Source organism: Apis mellifera, linkage group LG7, assembly GCF_003254395.2.
Source record: "Apis mellifera strain DH4 linkage group LG7, Amel_HAv3.1, whole genome shotgun sequence".
Classification (NCBI taxonomy): Eukaryota; Metazoa; Arthropoda; class Insecta; order Hymenoptera; family Apidae; genus Apis; species Apis mellifera.
This window is the reverse complement of record NC_037644.1, coordinates 3,256,887-3,276,240: the sequence shown is the minus strand read 5'-3', so window position 1 is coordinate 3,276,240 and position 19,354 is coordinate 3,256,887. Positions and strand designations below refer to the sequence as shown.

General features: G+C 29.9%; 3 protein-coding genes across 10 annotated transcripts in view; 1 reads left to right on the top strand and 2 right to left on the bottom strand.

Moving 5' to 3' along the window:
- LOC410140 (gamma-aminobutyric acid type B receptor subunit 2) overlaps positions 1-1,787 on the bottom strand; it is a 218,919-nt gene extending 217,132 nt beyond the window's left edge. For all 3 annotated transcript variants that reach the window (XR_408888.3, XR_408889.3, XM_006560833.3), the window contains exon 1: positions 905-1,787. The gene's annotated coding sequence lies outside the window, so the exon portion shown is untranslated. The remainder of the gene's footprint in view (positions 1-904) is intronic.
- A 2,580-nt stretch (positions 1,788-4,367) lies between these two features.
- On the top strand, positions 4,368-9,292 carry LOC413098 (glucose dehydrogenase [FAD, quinone]). Its single transcript, XM_396549.6, has 5 exons — positions 4,368-5,228; positions 5,941-6,296; positions 6,364-6,732; positions 7,752-8,119; positions 8,376-9,292. Exons 1-5 carry the CDS (start codon positions 4,651-4,653, stop codon positions 8,754-8,756), a joined length of 2,052 nt encoding a protein of 683 aa, XP_396549.3. The 5' UTR covers positions 4,368-4,650; the 3' UTR covers positions 8,757-9,292.
- Positions 8,953-19,248, bottom strand: LOC409768 (uncharacterized protein DDB_G0272420). 6 transcript variants are annotated; one of them, XM_006560160.3, is made up of 9 exons: positions 18,794-19,011; positions 14,196-14,654; positions 13,582-13,710; positions 12,433-12,573; positions 10,642-10,770; positions 9,657-9,917; positions 9,489-9,584; positions 9,344-9,415; positions 8,953-9,265 (listed from the first exon to the last, which is right to left on the bottom strand). In XM_006560160.3, exons 2-9 carry the CDS (start codon positions 14,320-14,322, stop codon positions 9,186-9,188), a joined length of 1,035 nt encoding a protein of 344 aa, XP_006560223.1. In that variant the 5' UTR covers positions 14,323-14,654; positions 18,794-19,011; the 3' UTR covers positions 8,953-9,185. The 6 variants fall into 6 exon arrangements, with proteins under 6 accessions (XP_006560223.1, XP_006560225.1, XP_006560226.1 ...); XM_006560162.3 differs by lacking the exon at positions 18,794-19,011 and adding an exon at positions 18,521-18,578; XM_006560163.3 differs by lacking the exon at positions 18,794-19,011 and adding an exon at positions 18,521-18,578 and having other exon boundaries at positions 14,196-14,630.
- Between the last annotated feature and the right edge of the window lie 106 nt (positions 19,249-19,354).

Below are 19,354 nucleotides of genomic sequence, written 5' to 3'. Positions count from 1 at the left end.
TGCGTATTTCGACATTGCCAATAAGATAAGAAGGTATAGTTAATCATATATATACACATATATATATCCATCGTGAATAATACAATTGGTGCTTTACACCAACGCGCTATAGATCCACGTTACACATACTTTTCCTATGTAAAGGAGGCATCGGTAAGGTAAATACGGCCGAGCATTGACTGAACGTGTATGTGAAACCTTGAATCGAGGTTAGAGTCGAGGTCGGGAGATCGGTCGATTAATGATACTCTTGCACCGTATGTTTGCGATTTTTCAGTTACTTAGTCGCCGGAGCTAATGCCATCGGTCACGTTACCTCGTTTATCGTCCCCGCTCGCGTTCGATTTCGTCACGAAACGAACCGTGCGTTTTCCCTTCACGGTTGGACAAGGATAAGGTGACCTCCGGTGATAATGAACGTTATATACCTCGTTACCTTTCAAATTACACGACTACGAATTTATCGAGATTACGTGGCATCGTATCACACGATATCGTATACACATATATAGAGGATAAACAAAAAGGATCCCGTTTCCCGAATAACGAAATAAAAATCGAAAATATACTTGGTCAAAGGTATTCACATCCCATTACGCATATTATGCCCCATTGGACAATCCGAATGTAAATTTGCATACGGAACAATAGTCTCCACTCCTGGTTGGCGTGTTGAAAGTTACCTCGATATAATAATAAAGATTTCAGATAGATTTCGTTAAAAGTTTCATGCCCTGCCTCGTATAAATGTACGTACATTCGTACATACTTTTATTACTTAAATAAAAAAAAAAAAAAAAAAATGCGCACGAACAATAATATTCGAACAACTACGCGGATAACTGTGGACGTGTACGCACGGAGTGGTGGCAAGGAGTGAAGGGGAGGGGAAAAATACACGTACCTGACAATATGTAATCCTGTGTTACTTGTCCGCTCTTCCCTCCGGAAACATTTATCTGCATTATCTTTCTGGTGGACTACTTGTAGTGGCCACGTCTGATAAACTGTTTCCCACCCCCATCACGAACCAGCTACCGATCCTTGCCAGATACCATCCACCAAGAATACACTACACACTCATTCTACGCGAGGAAAGGAATCACTTCTCCCTCCTTCTCCCTCCCTCCTCGTAACTGTAACTCTCGTCCCCTTCTTCTTCTTCCTTGCCCTCCTCTTCTCTTTTCTTCTCTTCCTCCTCGATTAACTTATCATTCGATTGTCACAGACAGCTGCACTTATGTAAATGTCCGTTTTTTTTCTTCTTCCTTTTGCTTCGAAGGGTTTACGGGCACGAAAATTGCGCAGAATAGCGTAGAGATGAGGAGAGGCGTGAGAACGTATCCGAGGATCCAAGGTGAAGACGGTCGGTATGGGGGAAAAAAGAGCAAAAGTGCGAGAAACGAACCGGTCAGTGACGGCGGTCGATAGGTGGTGGTGACTTTCCAACCCGTGGATTATAGCACATTAGCGGATTGAAAATTACGGATTACGGAGATCGAAGAGGGATTTGAAGCGAGGGAAATAATGGTAACGAAAAAAAATCGCGAGATCGATCGAGCGAGAAAGCGAATGTTTTGCAACGGAATCGCGAGAATCGAGCACGATCAGTCACGTTCGCCGGATGTAGCGCGAATAGAGGGTTGGTCTTGCGCGGCAGCGCGCTCACGCGGTCATCCGGTAAACTGACAGACCACCCCTTGAAAGAGCTCCGAACTAACAGCCTTCCCACCCTGCCCTTTTGCGGCTGCGCGTTCTCCCGAACCCGCTGCCTCTCACCCTGGTGCCGATGCGTTCTACTTCCCCCACCACTGCGTTAGCGATGGCCCTTCGATATTCTCCCCATTGCAAATTTTCGAGCAACTTGCTCCTACGAGGACTCGCGAATCTCGGGAATCTCCTTTAAATTTAACCCCCCATCCCTTGATTAATACGATACTCACTGACTCTCCCAACCACGCTCCTTTGTTCCTCGATGATAATCTAATATAATGTGTGATTAAATTCGATTATCCAGAGCGTCTACATTATCCAAATTGTCTAAAGTAGATTGCTCGAATTACACACACTCTCTAACGATAGTGTTCGAGAATCTCTATATAGTCGTCGCTATGGTAGGAAACCAATTCTCATTCCTTATTTCCACGCGTCGTGAAAAACATTCCACAACCAACCAGTCACTGGAAAGAAGCCCGATCGTATCTGCCCTGTGACCCCGCATGCCAACATTTCCCGTTGAAAAAAGGCTTTCCACTTTATTTCACTCCCGATTCTTCTTCGTCGACTCGATCCTTTGGGGAAAGGCTTTCCGGAACACTTTGAAAATTGCTATCCGCCTTGCAAATCGAGTTCGAACGAGATTCCCTCGAAACTCACGAATCAACGATCGAATTCTTAAATTGCTCCATCCTTGATTGGCTCGATTTCCAATATTTACTTTACCATATGAAAAGATATCTGTACGATACTCATTTCTATCTTCTAAATGAAATGTATCTTTCAAACAAATTGTTTATATTCACGGTTAATTTACATTGTTCATTTTTGATCAGAATTAATATATATATATATATATCTTCAAATAAACATATATTACACTTCAAAAGACAAACGAACGTATTGTTAAGATTATTCGAGTTTGTTCAGCGAGGTTATATTTTCGATATTAACAAAATCACTAATTAAATGTGTTTATATGTAAAAATTTTACATTCGTTATAATTTGACTACAAAATAAACAATACACACAACACTTTGATTCACGTATTTTAACACAGGAGAATATTATCAGATACATAATTTCGTAAATAAATGTGCACGAAATTCTTTCATTGTTACCGCGTTTTTAAAATTCGTTCTACTGTAATTTCCTTTAAACATGTTAGATAGAGCCACTGATCTTATATCTTATATTATGAGAATATTGAACAAGCAAATTGATCATTTATTTTTTCAATATTTTTATTTTTATAAAATTAAAATATTGAGAATATTTTTAATAAAATTCATATTTGTATGAATATTTATGATATAATTATTCAAAAGCATTTTTCATTAATTGATTTTCGTAATTTATTATATGATTAATCATTAATTATTCAATCATTTATAAGATTATTGTAGGTTTATTCTATTTCTTATTAAATCTTTATTTACAATTTTTAATAATAAAATTTAGTTTTAAATTCAGTCACTATTCATATCGCAATCTTGTTCTATACTGAATCGGTAACATAAGATGAAAATAGTTAGATATTTTTATCTATAATATTATTCTCAAATTCCATTGATAAAAAAAAGATTACATAATTTTTTTATTTTATATTTAATTTATGATATATATATCTGTAGTTTTAATAAAAATTTCTATTACTTGTACTTATATCAAATAAAAGGATTCCTACTTTATCATTATTTGAAAATGAAGAAATTATTTTTAGCAACAGAAAATACGTACGAAATATATGAATATAATCGTTTAAAGACAGTTAAGATATTCTCTTTTCATTATCTACAGATTCTGTTTAGATACTTTTTTAGATTAATCAAATTTTAAAAATATTATATTTTAAATATTAATTTGACTATTACAAATATAAATTATATATAAATATGTATTGTATATTGTACAAATATTGAAATAAAAAACAAAATAGTTTTATAATTACTTAATTATTTATACTTTACGAATAATTAACTGATTTTAATTTAATTTTCTTACAACTTAAATTTCGAAAATTGCATATCTTCAAAAATTTAGTTTTCGCTTTCTGCAAATTCTGTTTATATCTTAAATATTAATTATAAATACGAATAATAATATCAATATATCATTTAAAACGTGAAATTTCATATTACACAAATATCTCTCAATTACACAAATATTTAATTATTTAAATATTAAATCCTTATAACGTCATGAAGACAACGTTCTAATTTTGTTATTAATTAAAATCTCGTATAAAAAATTTTCGAATTATATATTAATATTAACATTTAATGTAAAATTAAATATAAGAAAAAAAGAACTGAGAAATTGAAATGTACGACTCGTTTCACATTTACATAAGAACGCGTTTCGATTCTTAACAAATTTTAATTAATCTTCCGTCTTTTGCAACACGACTTTTTGTATAATTTTATGCCCGAAACTTAATAAAACCTTTGAAAATTTAATCACAATATTTTTGCAATCAATCAATTTTCATTAATTTTACGTTTTAATTTTATTAAACATTTGAAAAAACTCATTCATGACTCAATGACTTCTTTATCATCTCTGTAATTCATTTTGTACGCATCTGTTATGCGACTCGCGTCGTTACACCTTGACCATATTAACAACACAAACACCATCAAGAATTCCATCAGGTGTCACTCGTGCAAAGATACCGATCGTGTCGAGTAATTTCGGTTCGAACGAAGCACAAAGATCGCGGGAGTCGGTGACGATGGGAGGTTTCAACCGAGGTGGTTGCTTTTCGACCAAATAAAATAATTTCAAATCGAATAAATCTTTAAACGTCGATTAAAGCAACGTGTCTGTCCAAAACCACTACTTACCGTGACAAGTGCCAAAGTGACAAAGTGTTTCCCTAACCAATATTTATTTTTCTTTTTTTTTCACCAAATCGAAATTAAATTTCTACAATGTTAAAATTCTTGATAATCGCCTTGCTTCCGTCCTCCGTGCAATCCATTATTCCTCCCGCGATTCTGAAAACTATTTATTTATTTCTTTTCGGACTTTTGAAAGGACAAGACGACTCGATCCCCGATCAAACGCGCTTCTCCCAGGAATACGATTTCATCGTAATCGGGGCTGGTTCGGCTGGTTCCGTTTTGACGAATCGGTTGACGGAAAACCCGCAGTGGAACGTGTTGCTACTCGAAGAGGGCAAAGACGAGATTTTCCTCACGGATATACCATTGCTTGCTCCGGCTTTGCACGTCACGGACTACGTCCGTCTGCACACAAGCGAGCCGAGGCCCCGAAATACCGACGGAACCGACGGTTACTGTTTATCGATGAAGAACGGCCGTTGCAATTTGCCAGGAGGCAGGGCGGTCGGTGGTAGCTCCGTGGTGAATTTCATGATATATTCGAGAGGATCGCCGAACGATTACGATAATTGGGCAGCGCAAGGCAACCCAGGCTGGAGTTATCAAAACGTCCTCCCCTATTTTATCAAATCGGAAAATTGCAAATTGCTGGATCAAGATATAAGGTGGATATATATATTTTCAAATTATATAATTAGAAATTCAATTTCGATGTGAAAATATATAAGATACAAGTTTTAGAAAGATAATGATTTTTATTAAAATTATAATATAATTTTTATAATTATTCTGATTACATATGAATATTATGGATCAATCTAGATTATCTGAAAAAAATTTATTATGAATTTTTAAGATAAAATTTTTCAAGGCTGCAATTTATAATATTCTTCTATTTCAAAAAATTACCATATCTTTTGTTCACTAAAAAAAAGAAATTTAAATCAGAATTCATTGAAAATGTATAGAAAATAAGAAAGAAAAATGAAGAATAGAGATGATATTATCATTGATTAAATAATTTTGTAATGTAACAATTAACAATTAAATATCATTACATTCGTATTGAATTCTGTTAAAATAAAATTAATAATAGAAAAATCATACTTTTTTATTATTCTTCACATTGTTTCAATTCGATTGGAAATATAAGTGGGATACGACCTTTGCAATACAGGTATTAAAGACAACAAAGTTGTAAAACGTACTAATTGCGAATACGTGACCGAACTGTTGAAATATTAGAAAGTGACAACATGCCAATGTTTGCTTAACAAATCTTTAACGAGAGGATGTCAGATAAATGTTCGTTAAATAGAATACTTGTGGCAATTAAAAGTGAAAAATTTAAACATTGATTCGACACGAATCTTTCAGGTTTCATGGGAAAGGAGGATATTTGGACGTGATATCCTCTCCATACGTCTCGCCTTTGAGAGAATGTTTTCTTCGCGGTGGCGAGGAATTAGGATATGACGTAATCGATTACAATGCGGCCAATGTAATTGGTTTTTCGACAGCGCAGGTCCATCTCAGGAACGGACGTAGAGTTAGCGCGAGCAAAGCGTTCTTGAGGCCCATCCGCGAACGAAAGAATTTCCATTTGTCCAAATTGTCCAGAGCGACGAGGATCGTAATCGATCCAAAGAAAAAAGTGGCAGTGGGCGTCGAATTCGTTAAAAATGGCAGAAAACGATTCGTCTCTGCTAGTAAGGAGATAATACTTTCAACGGGTGAGCCAAAATATTTCTCATACATGTCGTAGGGATCGAAAAGGATAAATTTCTTATATTCATTTAGGCACTTTAAATTCGCCACAATTGTTAATGCTATCTGGAATAGGACCCAAAGATCACCTCGAATCTTTGAATATCGATTCGATCGAGGATCTGCAGGTCGGATATAACCTCCAAGATCATGTCAGCATGTCCATGTTGACTTTTCTCGTAAATGAGAGCGTGACTATCGTCGAGCCCCGGATTGCCTCGAATCTGGCCAATATTTTGGATTATTTTGTCAAAGGAACTGGACCCTTAACGGTACCCGGAGGAGCGGAATGTCTTGCGTTTATCGACACGAAAGAAGATCGATCTATCCGGCTAATGAAAAAATTTCAAGTTAATAATACGAAATTTCGTGATCACTTGAAAAGATTCAATGACAAAAAAGGTAATATAAATCTCTTCGAGTTGTAATCAACGTAAGCGTATCTCTTCAAAAATTGATTCTTTTTGCAGAAAGTTTTACACAGATTGAGAGTATATTTGGGAAGCTAATAGATATGATACAAATTGACAACAATGGTGACTCAAAATTTGCAATTTGAGCCAATACTTTTTTTTATTTGAACAATTGTGAGTTTGTAAATTGTATCTTTCAATTTGGAATTTTGATATATATATTCTTATACCAATCATAATTTTTGAATTATATTGTATTGCATTTTTAAGCTTTTGTATAATTGTTTTATAGTGAATTTGAGATAGATTAGTTTTTAATTAATCTCAATTTGAGTTAGATTCAAGATAGAAATGGAAAATATAATTATAATTCGTTTAATTTAAATATATATAATTAATATTCAAGCATAATTCATATCTATGAGTATATTGTTATTAATAGATATAATTGAAATGAACAATTTCTTGAAATCAACGTTTGAAATCGGTAGTAACGTAAGCATCAATATGTCAAGGTAAAAATCATTGTAGTTAAGTTTTTTTAATTGTGTAAGAATAATTATTCAGTAATAAAAGTATTTATCAATATCGAAAATTAAGATTAATCAATTAAATATATATATATATATATATATATATAAGAAAAAATTATTTAAAATATTTATTTTGACAATATATTTTAATTTGAGAAAGATCTCAAATCTCTTTTATTTCTTGAAAATAAAACACATATTCATATGATGAAAATTCAAAATTCATATTAAAAAAAAAAAGAATATATAACAGTCTTATATTTCATAATAAAATGAATATCTTGAAATAAAAAAAAAATTGCTTAAAATTTAAATAAAATGTCAATAATCTCTCTAAAGTATTTAGATATATTTTTAGTTTCCATATATATTCTCTGATGATATTTAAAACTTTTTACAGAAAGAATTAATTTTCAAAGAGATATCGCATCCAATATTATTTATTTATTTAATTATATGCTTTCTTATTTTCCAGCTTCTCTTCCTCCAAATATAACTACAATCACAGTAAATTCCGATTATTTGAATCAACGTTCATTCTTAAACGAAACGAAAGAAACGAATGTTCCGGATATTGAACTGGTTCTAGGTATAAGCGCTCTAACCGGAGATATATCGGGTAGTTACAGAGGTCTTCTGGGTTTGACGAACGAATTTTACAAAGAAGTATTCACTGGTTACGAAGGTTACGACGCCTTTTCCATCGTTCCAGTCCTCTTGCAGCCGAAAAGTAGGGGGAGAGTTACTTTGAAAAGCTCCGATCCCTTTGACCGACCTATTTTCGAAACAAATTACTATGATCACGAAGACGATCTCAGAACTATGGTTCGAGGCATTAGAAAGGTTATTACTTTCCATGTAATATTTATCTCGGTAGCTGTTTACCTTGTACCTTGCAATCACTTCTCTTCAATACTTATTTATGCATTCTTTTAATTTTCATTTCATGTTGCGACTTCCTTTTTCTTTGTCACCAACACCACTTATGATAAATCATTTAAATTTCTAAAAACTTTGCAATTTATTCAATCTATTGATATTTTCGACTCTTCCTTTCAGCAAATTTATCCGATGAAATTATTTAAAGTTAATTTTTCAGGCCATAGAAGTGGCATCGACCAAAGCGTTTAAACGTTTCAATGCAACGTTACTGCCAGTTGCGTTTCCAGGATGCAAACATGTCCCGTTCGGTACAGATCCGTATTGGGCTTGTGTTGCTCGGCAAGTGACCACGACCCTGGGTCATTTCGTAGGAACGTGTAAGATGGGCCCAAGGAGGAACTCGGGTGTAGTGGATCACAGGTTACGAGTGCACGGGATCAATGGTCTCAGAGTTGTGGATGCCAGTATAATCCCTACCATAGTAACAGGCCATACGAATGCGGTTGCTTATATGATCGCTGAAAAGGCTGCGGATATGATAAAAGAAGATTGGAAAGTATTGAATACTGAATTTGATCGAACATTTAGGAAAAATTAGGAAAAAAAAAAACAAATATTAACAACAATAATAATAATATTATATCGATATGTGTATATTTTCGTATAACTTATCTTTCGTTATTGTTCATTCTAGTATAACATTATTGTGAAAATAATTACACACTTACGGTCATTATTTATTAATCCGCGTTTAAAAGAAGAGAAAGTCATTATTGTTCTGTGATGTGAATAAATATGAATCGACTGATAGTTAACACGCAGAGGAAATGGACTTATCTTTGGTAGCGATATGTTCTTTTTTTTTTCTATCTATCTATATATAAATATAACGTATTTACAATAAAACTAAAAAAATATTCGAATAAATATATAATTGTACAATTAAAACATTATTATACGTTGATAAAATTGTAAACAACTGTGTTACTTTTTTTTTTTTTTTTTTTTTTAGACTTTTTTCTAATGCTCAAATTATCAAAAAAGTCGAGAAAAATATAAAAGGAAGAATTCGAAAAATCTGTTGCCAAGAAATTGTACTTTCAGCGCCTGAAAATAAATAGAATTTATTTACAATTTGGTATACAAAAATACTTTTTAATACACTTTTTAATAATAAATAATTACCGTTGTCGCTATATCGGATGCAATCGTATAATTCCTTCGACATAATGTAATCCTTGGCGCAAACGCATGTATCTGAAAAAAAATACAATTCTCTCAGAGAAAAATGTAATTTTCGTTTAGGGACGAAAAAAATCGAATCCCGTACTGTCTATGCAATCGACGTTCATCACTTCGGTAATGTTGGAATGCTTATAAGTGACGGTGACACAATCTCTATGACTTTGACATCGATCGTTCAACACTAAAATAATAATTCAGTGTTAATTGAATTCTTTTTCAGTTTATCTTATCGATTTATACCAGTGGTACTCACTCATATCTCTGAAACATACGGAGCCTCGTTGATGGAAATTCTCGATACAACTGCATTTACCATCAGATCCACATTCGGAATCTTTGATGCCCAATTGGCATTGAGAATTCTCTTGACACGATTCCCCCACAGAATTGCGAACTTTCAGACATTGTTTACCATCTTTCGATAATACATGATCTACTTTGCACGAACAAATATCGATGCATCTCGAATTCTCCGCCACGCATTCGTAATCCTTCAAACACTTTTCCCCTAATTCTGTCAAAAATATGCAAATATTTCGATTTTATTCTTTGCGTTATGAGAAGAATTGATTAAATTATGAATGAAAAGCTATAATTCAAAAAAATTTTAATTTAAAAGTTAAATCTAAAATTTTAACTTTGGGTATTTATTAATTTATGAGATATTAATAAAAATCTTTCAATACTATTCAATAGCATTGAAAATACATCAAATACTATTTATGTTATTAAAATCAATAGTCAAATCATCAAGCCAATATCTAGCTTTATCTTAGTATCTATAAAATATATTTATAATCTATCAAAAGTCTGATAAGATTTATTCTCAAGTTAAAATAAACTAGTATAAAAAAATCAATTTGCAAATAAAAATATTTGACATGCATATTGCTAATATATTTTGAGCATGTGTCAATAAAATAAAAACTAATATTTGCAATTTTCATGGAAACAATTTTACAATATACAATATATTTTTTATAGGATGAGACAGATATCAAAATCGTCTATTATACGTTTGACTTGCATTGACTTGCACTAAAGATAGTTACATTTGCATAGAATCGAATACAATAGTTTTTCATTAAATGATCCTAATAAATCCAAAGTTCAAATTTTATATTTGTGATCCATTCTTCTTTTCCTATTATCCCTTCAAATTTCGTGTCGACTGACTATAAGGGGAAAAAAAAACCATTTGAAATTTTATCCATCTAAAATTGATTGGAAATACTTACCGATACTTGGTATGCAACCATCATTGCGAGGATTAGGATGATACTTCAAAGTGCATGCGCAATATCCTGTCACGCAGTAACTGTCTCTGATGTAGCAGTTTCGATGCGTTTGACAAGGCTCTCCTAGACCTGAGCAACAATATATTTTGATTAGAGCTTGTAAACGAAAAATTGAAACTGTGATATCATTGTAAAAAAAAGAGCTGTAATATCTTAACAATTATATAAATAATTTTTAGAACTGAAATCATTTATACAATAAAAATGATATAATATAATAAAATGTAATATTATTAATAAAGATATAAGAATAATAATATGGTATGTAAAATTAAAAATTAAAATAATATATGGATAATTATATAATGTAATAACAATGAAATAGAAAATTCGTGCCATTTCAATAATGAATCAAAACAGGTTAAGTTGCTTTGAGAAATTCGTGTCATAATGAATCAAGAGAGGTTAACTTGCTTTGAGAAATGTATTATTTTTTCATTCTGGAAAAATCAGAACAAAAAATTATTTGATAATATAATAGCTCATTGAAATGATAAAAAAATCGATATTTTATAACATTCCATTATCATTAAACTATCATTTCTATAATATCAGATATCTTAATTTTTGCGTATAGCTTCTATTCAACGATTTTTAATCAATCGTACTAATCAAATTAATATGAAAAATTGACAAATTTTTGTGATGAATGAATTAGAGAATAATAATTAACTAAACATTGATTTTTAGCAAATAATATATTTTAGAAAAAATAGAAAAAATAAAACTTTAATTGTTTATTTAAATTGATACTCATATCTTTTATTTTACGATAGCTAAGAATTTAACTGTTATAAGATAAGGTTTAATGAACACAATTGGAGAAAAAAATTTTTTGAAATTGATAAATGGAAATATTTGCACTTCTTCGACTGATAATTTCAAGTATACTATATCATTATTAACTAGCTTCATATAAAAAATCTCAAGTAAAAAAAATTTATAGTAGTTTGTAAATAAGATAAACATATAAAAATATGTGACTGGCATAAAATAGAATAATCTTACTCCATTACTTCATTACATCTAACCTAAAAATAAATAGAAAAATAAATCATTCGATAAATAAATTTATCGAAGAAAATTATTAAATTCATCCTATATATTTAAATAATTTTCTATATTATTTTTTTCATTTACAAACTATTATAAACCAAAGGAAAAATTTTTGAGAAATTTTTCAAAAAAAAATTGAGCAAAAAAAAACTCTTTTTGGCATATCATTAAATATTGTTCAATTGGAAAAATAATTATTTTATTTTCACTTTAAAAAAAATATGTACTTCTTCTAAATCAATTGTTAAAAAAAATATAATCATCCTATTTCAACAAATCAAATAAATATAATAAATTTTATTATATACCAAAGAATTTTCATAATTAATTTACCTATACTATGAAATAAAAAGGATTGAAAATTTCTTATTATATTTAACCTCTTAAATAAAGCATAGAATTAAATTAGTCGTTATTAACACATGAATTTAAAAATACCATTTCGAAGACGTTCAAATAATATTTCAAGGATATTTACATTAGATACCCGCCCGATTTGAATGAAGCAATCGCATTAAATTCTCCGTTAAATTATTTCACTTAAAATATTAAAAGCATATTACACGGAAAATACATTTTGCTCGATGAATCGTTTTCACGAAGGCGGTGAAATAATTGTAGCGGGACTCACGAGATGCCGACGAGATTTCAGGAAAGGAAGTAAAGTGCACTCACCTACAGACTCGTAACATCTTCCTTCCACGTAGTGGGAACCATCGGAGCATTGGCAGATATTTTGTCGGCACTCCGAGTAAGGAGCGAAGGTCACGCGACACTGAACGTCCGCCTCGCAAGGATCCCCGATAGCGTTCGCAACTGTGGAAATAAATTCTCGTCAATTCGATCCCAATTTTCAAGCTAGTTCTGCCATTTCGTTAAAGGTCTGTCCCTCGTGGGAAAATCCTAGGAAATATAGTTGATTTTTGTCGCACCGGCGAGCATGATGAACGGACACGCTCTAGAAGACGGAAAGACCGTGAGAAAGGAACGACTTGGAACACTTGGACGAAAAATGATGTTTGTAGGATCACGTTTATCGAGGTCGGTGACACTACATTCTAACTTACCGATCAGAACGGTGATTAGTCGAATTAATAGGTACAATAGATTTTCAATGTTTTCGTTGAGAAATAAATATTTGGCGTGTATGAATATCCAAGTATATGATAACAATATCCAACTATCTATCAACTTATTCATTCTTATTAACAAACAAAAGGCAACGAGAAAAAAGTTGATGAATCTGATCGTTCGTTTATCAACTTTCACGTATAATGTATTACACAGTCGAAAAAATAATATATTTTGAGAAATTTGATTTTTAGTAATAATTTTTGCGTACATTTTTTTATATACATTTTCAACTGGAAATATTTTTTAATAATAGAATAATAGATGATTAAATCATTGAATATTTTATAATTTAATAATTTTGCTCTCTTGAGATTATTCCATTAGTTGAATTCATATAAGATATACTTATGAGATTATTGTACATCTAGTTATTTACAATTCTCTTATTATTTTTCTTCCCTAAATAATTATGCATTTCAAATGTTTTTAAAACTTGAAAAGAAATAGAAATTATCTAATATTTAATCTTTCATCGTTATTCGATTCGATAAATGAATGGAAAAAATGAAAATAAAATTGAAATCAACAATTTAATGAAAATATAAATCACGAAAAAAAAAAAAATTATTAACAAACATACGTGACAACGTATAAGGATCACATAATTTAAAACGTGAGTTAATCACGTAATCAATTCAACGCCAAACACTGACAATAGGAACAATACGAATGATTCTGGAAAAATTTTACCTTTGAGGCATTCCACGTGCGTGCGATTTTTATAGACAATGTAATTTTCCTTGCACAAACAGGCTTCCTGGTTCCAGCAATAAGCATTCTTCATACAATCAGCGTCGTATTGACATTTCGCCAATGTCTCTGGAAAAAAATTCATGCAAATTCATGTTACACGCATGATTATTTTAAAAAATCCAAACGATGAAAACGTTAATAATGCAAATCGTCTTAATGCAAATTTGCATATTCATTGTCGCATGCTACGTGCTTCCTACGTGTGTTTCATTCACCGTGAACAGAACTAATTATCTAATTGTGCACAAAGATCGATCAAGATTTCTAAAGAATAGGGGATCTATGGGTCCACTGGACACAGAGTCTACGTGATAGAGATGGGCAAAAAGTTTTTTAACGGTGTTGAAATTAAGAATAAAATTACTTCGAATAGAATAAATTTAATCAAATTATCGAGACAACCATTAAAAAGCTACAAAAGCTACGAATAAATTATTATTATTATTATTATTTTAAACAAACTTACCATTTTAAAGCAATTTTATTCGAAATTTTTAACTAATTAATTTTTCAGCACGTGTTAATGCCCAACTCTGGCCGCATATACATACGAAGTGGCGGTGTTCGGTTGCTGCATCGCGGCGGTTCTTCACCGACGTAAGAAATGGTCGCGCAGACGGTGACAGGAACGAGGACCAGGATCCTCGAGATCCCGACCACCGTCCTGATCGTTGTCATTCTCGTACCGCCGTTGAAACGTCTTCCTCCTCTCGGCGTCGTTTCAACGGCCCAAATCGAATGGTCGTCATTCCCGATGAATTCTCGAGAAGGAGATCTCCCGTCAGGCCAGGCTTGACTCGATCTTGATCTCTGGCCAGGCCAACGCTTCACTCGTCGTTATATCTCGCACCGTCCTCTGTGCACGCTCTCACTATCGTTACGTGTTACGCAACTCGACTAGAGAAGATCCGCTCTGATGGCGCGCGGCTCACGTCAGATTAGACGACGGCATCGTTCCACGCCGCTTGTTCACGCGTCCTCCTCGTCTAGCGTGAGTTTATCACCAAATTCTATTTGAGTCGGTGAGAAAGTTATTTTAGAAGATAATTCTTTGGTAAATGATTATAAGTAGATTGATTTATTATCCAATTATATATTCGAATTTTTAAAATTAATTTAATTTGAATGAATCTTTATAAAATCATTGTAAAATCTGTGTAAAATTCATTATTACGTTTTAGTTCAAAATTCGATTGAATATTGTAAATATAAAATTTTTCTTATTATCATCATTCAATTTGTTTATTTAAAAGGATATAGCAAATGTTTTTCATTTCATTTTTTATATTCGTGTAATATAAGAAAGAAAATACAGAGAGTGTGTTTCATATTACGTTTAAATGTTTAATTTACATTTATTTTTTAAACTCGGACAAGAATAGAATATTTTGTAAACATAGAATGCTACTATAAAATGATTTTATCACAAGTATGATATACGACCTATTTGAAGGTTTCTTATTTTTTCAAAATCAAAAATTAATATAACTTTCTCACCAATCCAATAATCAAACAATGATTCTTTATTACGATGCATTTTCCATTGTAATTTTTTGAATTTAATTGGATTTATCTTTGATGAATAATAATCTGGTTTTTTTAAAACGATGTTTTTAGGAAGATATTTAATTAAATATGTGATGCATGGAACTTTATACTAAAAAGTTGAAAAAAATTTATTTTTGAATGTATATTAGAATTAATGATAATTTGAATAATTATATGATTAATAATAATACTGGAAGTGAGTCACATACCATGATCAATCTTATTAATTCGTAAATTATTTTTTGTATGAAAAAAGATTTTTTGGAAAAGATGATATTATAATTTGGTATTTTTATTAATTTTCTTTTAAGTGAATATATATGAAATATATGAAGGTTAACTTTATCCTTTTTTAAATAGAACCGTATATTTTTTAATAAATTAATTGATGCAAATTTTATAAAAAATTCTATAAAAAAAATATATATGTATATTTATAATAAAATATTATTAGTTTTAAGAGATAAATCAACTCTTTATTTATGTTTTATATTTCACATAATATAAAATTCTAATTAAATTATATTAATAATATTTTATTATTTATGGCTTAATAGTTTTGTTATAGGGAATCACAATTTGCAATGATTAATATATTAAAAATATAATTCCATTTAAAAAAAATTAATTTTTATATATTTTATTCTCTATTAATATATACATTTACAAAAAACTACATATGATCAAATTATATCTTCTTCTATATCATGAAATTTTTAAATAAAAATATTTTTTATGCAATAATTAATTTACGTTTATTTTAATATATGATTATGTTACATGACTTATTTTATATATTAATATCATAACTAAAAAATTTCAAATGTTTTTAAATGAATGATTTTAACATTTTTTTTTTAATTTAAACAAATACTTTTTTTAATTATAATGCTACAAGAAAGCCATTTGTAAATATAATATTATCATCAAAGATAACAAAATTATAAATAAATTATAATTATAGAAAAATTATTAAATTATTAATTATCTATAAATATCCTAAATTATGAGGAAAATAAAGATAAGATTAAAAATGTCTGAAAATACATCACATATTTATCTGATAAATGGAAAACTTCCATATTGTAAAAATGTATATAATTTTTATAAAGTATGTTTAATATTTTTTAAAGTTTCATTTAATTTTTTAAATCTTATTATATTCTATTCCTAAAAATCTATTGTCATTGCTACAGACATTAACCATTAAAGTAGGGCATATTCTAACGATCGTAGCTTAAATCAGGTTAAACGTGCTTGGATAATATAGATGATATCATTTAAATTCTATCAATTGTAATTAAGCAAAATTAATCGTAATTAAGTTATTTTTCAATTTGAATATCGATTTCAATTTAACTCAATTTAACCCATATCATCCATTACGTATACCCATGATTATTAAACAATCGATGCGATTTCCGATAGGTTATGTTATTGTTGTATTTAAGTAACTTACGCACCTATTTTATGACGTAATATTATTTTACTAGTAAGAATATATGCACTAAATCGATGACTCAATTGCGAATCTTTGTTATTGTAATTAATTTTAATTAACTTTAATTATACATTTTCATAATAGTATATATAATTAGTGTTAAAATAAATCATAAAAACTAACCTTCTCTTTACATTAAAATAAATAGTTTAGTTTCAAAAATATTGTATTAGTATTTAGAAATCTTTTGAATATTGATATTTGATGTTAAAAAAAAACAAAATAATCAATATTTTTAAGTATTTTCTAAATAATTACCGATGACATCTTTCAGTCATTTCCAACAAGAAGCTTGCCGATCGATGAACGAGGTTAACATATTTCGCTACCATAGTTTCAGTCTATTACGCAACGATACTAGTTTTATAAACAGAAGCCATTATTATATTTCATGTTGAATACATTTTCATTGTTTTCGACATTGTATAGTGCATATTTACTTCGAGGAATTTTATTTATTTTTTCTCGCGCGAATGATTTACAAACAATTGTTGTCAGAATCTTTGCGCAACTTGTACACTTTATTTATGTAATTGTAGATTCGTTCACTGTCACATGTGCATTTTAAATAATAGTATTTTATTAAAAAATTATGAAATTATGCAAAAATGATTAATTTTGATTTAATTTAATTCTTGAATAAATCATTTAATCTTAATTAGTTTAACACAAATGATCAAAATTTACTATTTTCTATTAATTAAGAATAATTATCTTTCAATTTTTTTTAATACAAGCTTTTTCAATTTGCATAATATATAGTTTATTTTTAATTAAATTAACATTAAATTAATTAAGTTAATTAATGTGAATGAATTGTTATAAATAGATTGAACATGTTTAAGCAAAATAATATTGAAGAAGATTAAAACTAAAAAAATAAAACTTAAAGATATGTTTTCTCAAATTACAACCATTATATTATATAATATTATATATTATAATACTGAACTGAATTTATGCTAATATAATATTATATATTAGTTGTATTTTGCAGATTTTTATATATTTAAATTTTGTATAAATATCCATATATATATGTATATTAGATTTTTTAAAATTATATTCGAATTAGTATAATTAAATGTATAATTTAATATAATTAAATGTATATATATACATATATGCCAATTTACATATATCACAAAAATTTAAAAATTATTTAGAATAAATTATAATTTGATTAGTTATATAAATTATGATCATTTATGTTATAAGATTAAAAGAAAAAAATTCTATTTTTAAAAAATAATTAAAATTTATATGTTGACACAGGATTTTAAGTAAAATTAATCATTCTCTGAATAGAAAATTGCACAGCATTTTATCATATGTTTTAGAGAATAAAGTATTGAGATTGTTTCCACGTTTGGTATGATTTCATAATAGTTTCAGGCAGTGACAAGCTTTGTTTAAGACGCAATCCGGCTTAGAGAACAGAGCATTAGATCGAAATATCAAACGTTGGGAAGATTTCCCTTGTTCTTTAATTATGTATGATTCCAAGCCGACATTCGCTTAACTGTGAAGAGAATCAACAGCGTAAATCCGGCCTCTTCGTATTTCCCCACGAAACCGAAGAAAGGATCACTCAATCATGAAGGAACGAAACTACACAAGAATCATAAATTCACTCGTACTGGAAGAGATTTTATCGGAAAAAGGACAAGATCAAGCACTAACAGACTTTTTTTCAGTTTTCATTTAAAACAATTGTTAATTCGTTAAGCTATGACACATCGGCACATACTATTATCAATCATTGACGCCAATGTGATTTAATAAAAAATCAAAATTATTATTTATAATTACAATATCAAATTATACCTGAAACTTTTATTGATATAAATCATTGAAATATCATTGAAGAATCATCACATTTCTTAAACACTTGAAAGATAATAAATTTTAAATTTAAATTTCGAATTCAAATTGCTTTCGAACTTGAAATACAAAATGTAAACAATTTTTTATAAATAATATTTTAGAATATTTATCACATATTTAAAAATAATAATCGATCACATTGTAGTGTAATTGAAACCAAAAATATCACGATTTTTCACAAAATAACTGAGGAAACTGCCAGTAAACACTCACGTCTATGTAATAGATGTTCATGCTGTCCGTGCGCGATGACGACTGCACTTCGTACGACGAAGCAGAAAGCGATCAACAGCGCAAGACCTCCCATCGTGAGACGATTTACTAAGCCCGCCATCTTCCTCGTTCAACACGAGTTCGTTGCTTTTTCACACGTTCTTTTCCTTCTTTTCTTTCGTTCTTTTTTTCAAATTCCTTCTTCGAAACTCACAAAGATGATTCTCAATATTGTCTCATCCAGTCTAACAAAGATTGTTCTCTTATGTTCCACGGCTGGCTTTATCTAATCGGTACGTGTTGATAAGTTTCCTGTGAATGCAGCGCACGAGAACGAGTCATCTTCTAATCGCTCATCGGCACTGAAATCGCAACACGATAGTAATACACTACAGCATATAAACATGTGTCATCAGAAACTTTACATTCCTGATTAATACAACGACGACGAAAATACTTGAATAATCATCGATGAATCAGTATCTGAAACTTTTAAATATATAGACTGACTGAACAATAGGATAGCATAATAATTTAATTCAATCAATGAATTTATAATAA

What these genes read in the sequence shown, in the direction of transcription:
- LOC413098 (XM_396549.6), top strand. Translation starts at nt 4,651, where the DNA reads ATGTTAAAATTCTTGATAATCGCCTTGCTTCCGTCCTCCGTGCAATCC. An exon ending in TTGCTGGATCAAGATATAAG is followed by an intron (nt 5,229 to 5,940) that starts GTGGATATATAT and finishes CGAATCTTTCAG; the next exon opens with GTTTCATGGGAAAGGAGGAT. An exon ending in AAGATTCAATGACAAAAAAG is followed by an intron (nt 6,733 to 7,751) that starts GTAATATAAATC and finishes CTTATTTTCCAG; the next exon opens with CTTCTCTTCCTCCAAATATA.
- LOC409768 (XM_006560160.3), bottom strand. Translation starts at nt 14,322, where the DNA reads ATGACAACGATCAGGACGGTGGTCGGGATCTCGAGGATCCTGGTCCTC. An exon ending in TGGTTGCATACCAAGTATCG is followed by an intron (nt 9,918 to 10,641) that starts GTAAGTATTTCC and finishes TATTTTTGACAG; the next exon opens with AATTAGGGGAAAAGTGTTTG. An exon ending in CATCCGATATAGCGACAACG is followed by an intron (nt 9,266 to 9,343) that starts GTAATTATTTAT and finishes ATTTATTTTCAG; the next exon opens with GCGCTGAAAGTACAATTTCT.